General features: G+C 46.5%; 1 protein-coding gene across 2 annotated transcripts; it reads right to left on the bottom strand.

Moving 5' to 3' along the window:
- On the bottom strand, window positions 1-7,423 carry LOC121167300 (zinc finger protein with KRAB and SCAN domains 3-like). Of its 2 annotated transcripts, XM_040996747.1 has the most exons (5): window positions 6,912-7,423; window positions 4,746-4,893; window positions 2,831-2,901; window positions 2,408-2,531; window positions 1-1,502 (listed from the first exon to the last, which is right to left on the bottom strand). In XM_040996747.1, exons 1-5 carry the CDS (start codon window positions 7,341-7,343, stop codon window positions 640-642), a joined length of 1,638 nt encoding a protein of 545 aa, XP_040852681.1. In that variant the 5' UTR covers window positions 7,344-7,423; the 3' UTR covers window positions 1-639. The 2 variants fall into 2 exon arrangements, with proteins under 2 accessions (XP_040852681.1, XP_040852682.1); XM_040996748.1 differs by lacking the exons at window positions 2,408-2,531; window positions 2,831-2,901 and adding an exon at window positions 6,584-6,586 and having other exon boundaries at window positions 4,746-4,875; window positions 6,894-7,423.
- Between the last annotated feature and the right edge of the window lie 2,179 nt (window positions 7,424-9,602).

Below are 9,602 nucleotides of genomic sequence, written 5' to 3' on the forward strand. Positions count from 1 at the left end.
ACAAGGATCCCTGCTTTCACATTAACCCCATCTTCACCCCTACTCTGCCAAGCCCATGTACTTGGCAAAACAAAACAAAACACTAAATTGTACTAAAACTATACCACTTCAGAAATCAGACACAACACAAGGTTTCTTCAGTGAAAGTTCCAAAGAAACCTATATGGATGTAAAACTTTCACAGCTAAGTAGGAAATCTCACATTTAATACGTATTCGTTAGCACCGGTTTACAAGGCACAGAGAGGGGGATAAAAGACTTCATGAATCTAACCACCTGTGCAGGGTTGATTATGGTTAAAAAGAAGAGTCACAGAGCAGGCTCCATCATATCCATCACCCAACAGACATCAGAAGGTGCTAGCTGAGAGGAGTAACTGATCTCAAGTCCATGTAATTCCAGAGGGTGAGGAAACAAGCAGGGGAGGTCCCACCTCTCCCAGACAGTTCTCCCATAGCTTCGTGTAGCTTTTTCCCAATCATGTTCTAGACATTGCAAGGCAATTGATGTATTTTTAATACCTAATGATGTGTAATAGTAAATATAGCCCAAACCCACAATTTGTATAGATAGGAGTAGCACCAGAATAGCTTCAGTTCAGTGAGGAAAGAGCACCAACTCCATCCCATATGGCATGGATCACTGGGATAGAATTTTCTTGCCCTCGTGGCTCTGCTGATGTTGAATGAGGTTTGACGTTCGCATGAAGCCCTTTCCGCATGTGTCACACTGATAGGGTTTCTCCCCAGTATGGATTTTGTGATGTTCAAGAAGACCTGTATTCTGAGTAAAACTTCTTTCACACTCACTACATTTATAAGTCACAGGAGTTTGGGCATTTTCCAACTGACTTTCCATCTTAGCCTGGCATCCCCAGGCCTCTCCACGTTCAGACTCCTGAATCTTTTTACCCCCATGGACTCTCTGATGTCTCAGGAGATGTGAACTCCGCCTAAAGGCTTTGCCACACACAGTGCACCTGTATGGCTTTTCCCCTGTATGGATTCTGTGATGTTCAAGGAGACTGCAGCTCTGGCTGAAGGTTCTTCCACAGTCATCACACTCGTAGGGCTTCTCCCCAGTGTGTGTTCTTTGGTGTTTGATAAGGTCTGAACTGTGACTAAAGGCCTTGCCGCATTCTTCACACTCATAGGGTTTCTCCCCAGTGTGAACTCTCTGGTGAATGACAAGAGCAGAGCTCCCAATAAAGGCTTTCCCACATTCTTCACATTCGTAGGGTTTCTCTCCAGTGTGGATTCTTCTGTGTTTACTCAGGCCTGAACTCTGTGCAAAACTCTTCCCACATTCATGGCAAATGTGCCGCCCACTCCCTGCGGCATTCTGGCGCTTTCTTTTTAACCTGCCCTCTGGCTCCCCAGCTTGTGCACTAGTGGGAATCTGGGCAATGTCACCATCCAAGTGGCCTGGTGTCTGGCCTGGCTCTTGCTGTGGTTGTGGCTCAGCTGAAGGCAAGTTCCTGATCTTAGTCTCTATGTCACCACCTGAAACAACAAATGCCAGCACTGTTGATTACACACTCTCATAGGAGGAAAGTGCCGTGATGAGTAACATGGAGGCAAGATCACCAGGCCATGACATATATCAAAGAGGAGGGTTTAATTGCCAGAATGAGGATGAGAATAAAAGGCAGAAAAGGGTGCTTGGGAGAAGGAGGAGCACCTGAAATGGGAAGGGGGCCACTGAACAAAGGGTACTGGGAATGGAAGGAGGGTAGTGGAGACCAAGACTGTGCTGGGAAATATGTAATAGCTTTAATAGTGAGGCAGGAGCACACACTTAGAATTATGTCAACTATACCAACAGGGCTGATCAGAAAGCAACAATAAACAGCAGAAAGAAGTTCTGAAGCATTCTGTAAGAAACAGGAAAAATGTGTTTGGAATTTGGTCTGCAGTGATAATGGGTTGTTATCTCTGATGGTGCCCCAGGCAGACAGGTGCCCCCAAAGAGAGCTGGCTTTAGTCTGGAGAGATCACTGTACCACTGATTATCTATGTAACCTCAGACAAGTCAGAAATACATGCCTCTGTGCTCTGATATCTAAGGTCAGGTCTGTAGTCATTGTCTAAAGTCACCCAAGGTCACCTGTGGATACCCCCTTAGCTCTCCTGCCCTGTCAGATCTAGGAACAGAATGGGAGAAAATCAGCATTTACCTCACATGTGCTGAGGCAGACCTGCACGTATCCCATCCCACTTAATAGAACTAGAACATCAGTAGAGAGTAAAGCAAGATCAGAAGGATAAGAAGCTAGTTAGTGACTAAGTCTCAAAATTGTGGTTTTGAATCCAAATACAGTGGGGTTCAGCAGCTTTTAAGGACACAATTGGCTGTAATACACAGAATATCAAAAATCTTAAGAGACATTAATGTCTATTCAGCTTACCTAGGGAGATGAGGCTGTTACAACTCTCCAGCTTTTCTTCCATGTAAAGGTGCATCTGAGGTGGATCTGGCTGCGTCCACCCAGGATGGAGCATCTGGGCCCCACTTTCCATTTTCAGCAGCTCCTAAAGCAGTGTAAGAAAGGGACTGACCAAAGAGATGGAGAAGGGAACATCTGGGCAGCACAGACTGTCTCCCTTCCTCCCCAAAAAGTAATAATAAAGTAGAAACACTCCCAAGTGGACACCACAATGAAGTTAGACAATGATAAACAACATCGGGACAAATGAGAAAATGTAAGTCCAATCTAGGGTTTGAGCAGAGCATCTAGGATGAGGGTGAAGGTCGACTGGGGAGAGAGGAACCTTCACAGGAAGTACAAAGCAGCAAAGGGCATTTGTGGAGGGAAGGAGCTCCCGCTCACCTGGGCCTGTGGAGCAGCCACCATGTCTCCTCTGTAGCTCCCTCCCTGGGCAAGTCCGGAACCCTGGAGAACTGGGAGGGAAAGAAGCTCCAGATGAGATCTAGAAGAGACAGAAGCTCTGGAGGCTGGCATGCAGCCTCCTTGCCTGTGGAATCCAAGTTCAAACTGGATTAATAAAGCCCTGCCAGTCAACTTTATAGAGAATGTGCTCTTTTCCAAAATATGATCCCTATAAGATCCAATACTGTGTGCTCTACAAACATACAAAAACCATAGAAAAAAGGCAAGATGCTTGTCAAAAAGTACCGCAAGGAGCAAACATCAACAAGAAGCCTGTCTTTAGAAGTCAGTGTAGTAGCACAGCAGGTTAAGCCTTGCCTGGCCAGCATCCCATATCAGAATATAAGTTCAAGTCCTTGCTTCAGGCCCACCTTCTGCTCATGTGCCTGGGAAGGCAGCAGATAATTGGACCCCTGTTACCCATGTGGGAGACTCAGGTGGGGCTTCAGGCTCCTGGCTTTGCCTGGCCCAGACCACACTGTTGCAGCCATGTGGGAGACTCAGGTGGGGCTCCAGGCTCCTGGCTTTGCCTGGCCCAGACCACACTGTTGCAGCCATGTGGGGAATGAGCCAGTGGATAGAAGATACCACTGTTTCTCCCACTGTCTCTATCACTCTGCCTTTCAAGGAAATCTTTCTTTTTAATTTTTAATAAAGCTTCTCTTTAAAGAGCTTTTGAATTTTGCTAAGGAGGTAGGCGATAGGATTTGGGATCAATATTTTCTTTTTTTTTAAGATTTATTTATTTTAATTACAAAGTCAGATATACAGAGAGGAGGAGAGACAGAGAAGATCTTCTGTCCAATGATTCACTCCCCAAGTGACCGCAATGGCCAGTGCTGCACCAATCCGAAGCCGGGAACCAGGAACAACTTCTGGGTCTCCCACACGGGTGCAATGTCCCAAGGCTTTGGGCCATCCTCGACTGCTTTCCCAGGCCACAAGCAGGGAGCTGGATGGGAAGTGGAGCTGCTGGGATTAGAACCGGCGCCCATATGGGATCCTGGCGCTTTCAAGACGAGGACTTTAGCTGCTAGGCCATGGCGCCAGGCCCAGGATCAATATATTCTTACTAACAGGACTTTGTTTTGGTTTTAAAACATTTAAAATGGGCTAGATTGGGAGTAGAAAGGCAAAAATAGAAATCTAGTTTACAGGACTTGCTCAGATTCAAGGGAGAAAAAAAAAAATTAATGTAAGATTTCCTAAAAGAAAGCAAACAAACAGAAGCAACAGGAACTAGTTGATTGGAAACCTCTTGAGAAGCAAACCTGGCCTTGTGGATGGTGTATCCCAAGGGAACCCACATACACGTTCAGTACATTGCAGAACAATCACTCATTTTCTGTGGAGGGAATCATTATTTTAATAGCAAATTTGAACTTTACAAGGTTTATGCATTCTAATTAGTAACAGTCATACTGTCTGTGGAATATTCTGGCTGGCTTCACAACTTTGGGTTACTTTCTTCCTAAAACTCACTGCTGTGTCAAAGTGTATTATTAATCTGTGTATTTGCCATCTACATCTGATTATGACTGTCACAGGAATAAGGACCTGTCTCACCAACAGTGTGAACCCCAGTTCCAACAACATTAGCTACTTCACTGGAGAACTGTATAACTATATGGAGATGCAATTCTCTTACAGCCCAGATTTTAGTGAAATCTTACTATGCCTCGGCCAAGGGGGGGAGTTTTCCACCAATGTGTTTAAAACTGTACTTTCAGGCTGGATCTCAAAGGAGACTCAACCAGAGACAGGGAAATAAAGTATCTCTGGATCTTCCAGCACATTCTTAAATAAAATTGAATAAAGTCTACAGATTTCATACAGTCTAGACAGTGATACTCACCTCTGTCTTGTAGAGATGGAGATCCCAGAGATTTGTGCCTCAACAAAGCCTTTGCTGGTTGGAGCTGGCTACTTTGCGATCCCTGAGTTGATGTCAATAATTCCGTCTTGCAACTCAGCAGTTCTTGCCCCTGGCCAGCATGTGCAACCTAGAAATCATTCATTTTTATTTTTCACTCATCCATCAAATACTTTTGCAGCACTTTGTATAAAACTGGCACTCTTTCCAAAAGCATTACAAACATGAACTTACACAACACGAACATAGAGGTATTAGTATCATTTAAAAAAAAAAAAAAAGAAAGAAACCCAGGAAAACAGAAGCATAGTAAGAAGCAGCTTGCTCACAGTCATTCAGTTAATAAGTAGCAGTGCTAGGATGAGACCTGGGCCAGACTCCAAGGCCCATGTTCTCCACCATTACTCCATGCTTCCTCCTGCCATACAGTAGTGCTTTTATAAAAACCCCTTCAGAAATTGCTGATAAATTCCCAAATGCTGGACTGACAACAATGGTTCATTGGCTAATCCTCCCTTTGCAAGCAAGGGGGATCCAATTTGGGCACCAGTTCATTTCCCTGCTGCTCCACTTCCCATTCCAGCTCCCTATTTATGGTCTGGGAAAACATCAGAAGATGGAACCCTGCACCTACATGGGAGACTTGGAGGAAACTCCTGGCTCCTGCATTGGAATCGGCTCAGCCCTGGCCACCATGGCCATTTGGGGAGTGAAGATGGAAACAGATGGAAGATCTTTCTGTTTGTCTCTCCTTTTCATTGTAAATCTGTCTTTCCAATAAGAATAAATAAATCTTTTAAAACATTTCCTGAATGCTAATATCTTATTGGAAAAAATAGGGATAGTAACTTCTACCTTACAGAGTTGTTGCAGCTAGAATATAAGATCACAGTTTGTAAAAGCTCCTGACACAGAGTCCAACACATTTCCTTCACTAAGCCCTTCACAGAGCCCTTCACGTTCCTTCCAGACATTCACAGTTAACTACATTTTTCAAATTACTTTGCATGTGTGGTTAAGAAAACCTCATATCTTACACAAAGAATGAAGCTAAGCGACTTGAGGTAACTGTTCACTGGTATAGGGCTTGGGTGCAGTGGTGCCAAAGTTAAGAATCTTACTACAGATCACTGTTGGAAGGCCTGGGCCAAATGACCTCTGCAGGAAAACATGACAAATACAGCATGGTGCTGGGGAGACAGCCTCACTGAACAACAGAGGCCATGTGGGGTAGAAATGTATCCATTTTCTCCCAGGGGCTTATAGCAATGACCTTTGGACTCTTTCCCAAGTCATCCCTGAATTTGTTAAAAAAAAGAATTCTTATTTTCCTTTAATTATGAACAAAAGCAACACACCAACGTGCCATAGGCAGTGCCCAGCACTGTCACCAAGAAGGAATACAGGTGTTTTTTTTCTGGGCCCAGCATGGTGGCGCAAGTGGTTAAGGTCCTCGCCTTGCACGCCCGGGATCCCATATGGGCGCTGGTTTTATCCAGGCAGCCCCGCTTCCCTTCCAGCTCCCTGCCTGTGGCCCGGAAAAGCAGGTAAGGACGGCCCAAAGCTTTGGGACCCTGCACCTGTGTGGGAGACCCAGAAGAGGCTCCTGGCTTCAGATCGGCATAGCATCGGCCGTTGCGCTCACTTGGGGAGTGAATCATCGGACGGAAGATCTTCCTCTCTGTCTCTCCTCTCTGTATATCTGCCTTTCCAATAAAAAAAATAATAATAATAAAAATAAATTAAAAAAAAAAAAGAAGGAATACTGGTGTTTTCATATCATGTGACAACTAGGAGCCTATGGACAATGTCACTCACACCCACTACCACTTTGAAATGACCTGTTACTGGCTCTGGCCTAGGTCCTAACATTTACGGCAGTTAAGTAAAAAGCATATATACATCTTATCTTATGACAACTGTCATGCTTTTGCCAACTGAATTCCTGCAGGACTGCATTCTTCTGCAATCCTTTCTAGCTTCCTTTGTATTGAAAACCATTCCTCAGAGAAAGGTTCCAGGGGCTTCACCTGTTGCCAAAGAGGTGCACAACACAAGGAGACTGAGAGAGAAGTGCCCTCCATCTGCTCTCCAGGCTTCTGGAAGAAACAGACCCCAACTCTCAGACACCAAACCTGTACTTTTTACCTGCGGCGTCGGCTCATCCAGCTGCTGCTGCAAGTACTCCAACAGCACCACCACCTCCTCTCCACTCTCGGGGCGCTGCGTGTGCACCCAGCTCTGCAGGTCCCTGGGCAGGATGGTCAGGAACTGCTCCAGCACCAGCAGCTCCAGGATCTGCTCCTTGGTGTGCAGGTCGGGCCGCAGCCACCGTCGGCAGAGCTCCCGGAGCCGGCCAAGTGCCTCGCGGGGACCCGTGGCTTCTGGGTAGCGGAAAGCACGGAAGCGCTGGCGGGAGCGTTCGGAGCCGGCAGCGGCAGCAGTGGAGCTATCAGATAAACTAGACCTCTCTGCAAAGACAGAAGCTTCTTCCTCCTCCACTTTGATGATCAGAAGCTCCATCTGGTCCTCAGCAGGTTGAGCATCCAAGGATGAGCTTTCCCTTGATTCTCGAGCCATCTTGGGCCAAGGCAGTACTCAGGTCTCACTGTAGCTGTGAGCCGAATATCTGCAGGAAAGGTGGAAATCACTTTTATCAACCTGTAGACTTGCAAGCGTTTCCCTGTTTTCATGTCCAGACTCCCAGAGACAAAGCCAGGGTACAGGGTCTCCTCCATAGTCCGGGGCACCTGCCTCTTCATTGTCCGCACAGTGCCAAACCTGATTCCCACAATAAGCTTCCCAACGGTCCCAGACCCACAACAAATTGGGAGAGAAATATACACATATACACACACTCTGCCAGTGACTGGTGGGAACCTGGACCACTTCCTGGCTTTAAAAAGTTCCTCTTGGTGATTAGCTTAGGGATATTCTATGAGCCACAAGATCTGTGGTTGGTTGAATTCTAAGATGCCCTCAAAAGTCTTTCTCTCTATACTTTGCATATGATAAGATAGCAAGTCTGACTCACCAAGTGATCATAAGGAAACTAAATTGAAAAATCTGAATGAGTTTTTAGGTGGATTCTACTCCAGAGCCATCAGAAAACAGCTCAGTCTCATCAACACCTTGATTTTAGCCTCGGATGTTTCTAAAGGGAGAATCTAAGTAGGCCTACCTTTCTGACCTATAAAACTGGAAATAACGCCTACATTTTGTTTTAAGTCATACTTTTCTGGTCAATTACTACTTGGTCAAAGGAACCAATACATAGTCTCCTTTGTAGTCAAGGCCCTGCAATTAAGGGATGGAGAAAGAAAAGATGGGAGAGCCTGGACTCAGGCATCAACAACTTTTAAAACTTTCTAGCTGGCTCCAATATGTATCTGAGTTTGAGATCTAGTAAATTAAAGGGACTAAAAGGAAGTAACTGGCCAAATACAGACCATGAGACATAGCATAGATGACCAAAGTTATTCAATGAATAGACATTTTTTTAAAGGAGGGGTAGAGAAGGGGAACTGCACAAATTAAAAGATCAAATAGATATATCATGAAGTGTGAATCTCTGTATCTCCCTCTCTCCCTATTACTCTTCCAAACCTTTTTTTTAATAAGTGGCTTTCCACTTAAAATATTAAAAATGTGTTGCAACGAAGAACTGACAAATGTCTCTAACATCCAAAGAAACTGTAACATAAGTCACTCACCAAGTCTACTCAATAAAGGTAATGAGGTATAATAAATAGACAGATATGTAACAGATATGTAAAGTGTCTGTATCCGGTACTATTTTAAATGTCTAACATCTGTTAATTCACTTAATCCTTACAACCACCCACTGAGTTGGTATCAGGATCCTCCTCGTCTAGCAAAACAATACAATGAAGAACAGCGAGCTAAAAGAAGTGGTCAAAAGTCAGTAAGTGGCAGAAGCAGGAAATCCGACGCCCAAATTCTAGGTGTTGGCCAGTAAAACACCTTGGAACTGGCCTTGTCTCCAGGTGGAGCAAAAACGTACCGCGTCCCCTTTTCAAGAATCCCGCCCCCAAACGCCCCGCAGGGAGCGACCCAGGCGCGGGGGGACAGCCCAGGAGCACAGCCTGGCCACAGGGGCCAGGAGCACAGCCTGGCCACAGGCGCCAGGAGCAGCCCGGGCCACAGCCAGCCCGCGCGGGGCTCCGGGCAGCACGGAGAGCCGGGCGGCCGCCGCCTCGTCAGGGTTCGCCCTCCTCGGGGGAAGAGGCTGCAGGCTGCCGAGGAACAGGCTTCGCGCCCAAGCCAGGGCCCGCACACTCCCGCGACGAGACAGAAGAAAGGCAGGAGCGGCCAGAGGAGACCCACGGCCGCAGACCTGCACCCACACCGCCACGGGAAGGCCCCCCGGGCGGCCCTCACGCACCCCATACTCACAAAGTGTCCGAAACTAGCAAACCACCCGCGGGGCGGGGCCCGCAGGCCACTTCCGGGCCTCTCTAGCCGCCGCCTCGAGAGACACTCGGTCGTTTGCCAGCTTAGCATCTCGATTCGCATCTCCTCACCTCGCCCCGGACTTGTGAGACGAGTTTCCCAGCCAAGACCAAAGCGAGGAAAGCAGTGTGCAGAACTGCAGAACTGGGCTTACAGTGTGCAGAGTGAGGAGCATGTCAATTCTGTCAGCTTGTGTGGTCACTAAGCGATCCCGGGAAAATGCACAGAAAAGTGAGTGCCAAAGGTTACCTGGGGAACGCGAGTGATTAGCAACTGGATGGAAAAAAAGGGAGACAAAGTGTGACAGTACCCGTTTTTAATTCTAGAGTTAAGAGCTTTACCTTATTGAAACACTCATAAATATGC

Source organism: Ochotona curzoniae, unplaced genomic scaffold (genome assembly GCF_017591425.1).
Source record: "Ochotona curzoniae isolate NIBS_2020 unplaced genomic scaffold, NIBS_Ocur_1.0 patch361, whole genome shotgun sequence".
NCBI classification, from domain to species: domain Eukaryota; kingdom Metazoa; phylum Chordata; class Mammalia; order Lagomorpha; family Ochotonidae; genus Ochotona; species Ochotona curzoniae.

Excerpts from the sequence above, each read along its gene's own strand:
- LOC121167300 (XM_040996747.1), bottom strand. The coding sequence starts at position 7,343 with ATGGCTCGAGAATCAAGGGAAAGCTCATCCTTGGATGCTCAACCTGCT. Across the intron at positions 2,902-4,745 it reads TCCATCTCTACAAGACAGAG|TTCTCCAGGGTTCCGGACTT; the intron begins GTGAGTATCACT and ends TTTCCCTCCCAG. Across the intron at positions 2,532-2,830 it reads TGGCTGCTCCACAGGCCCAG|GAGCTGCTGAAAATGGAAAG; the intron begins GTGAGCGGGAGC and ends ACACTGCTTTAG.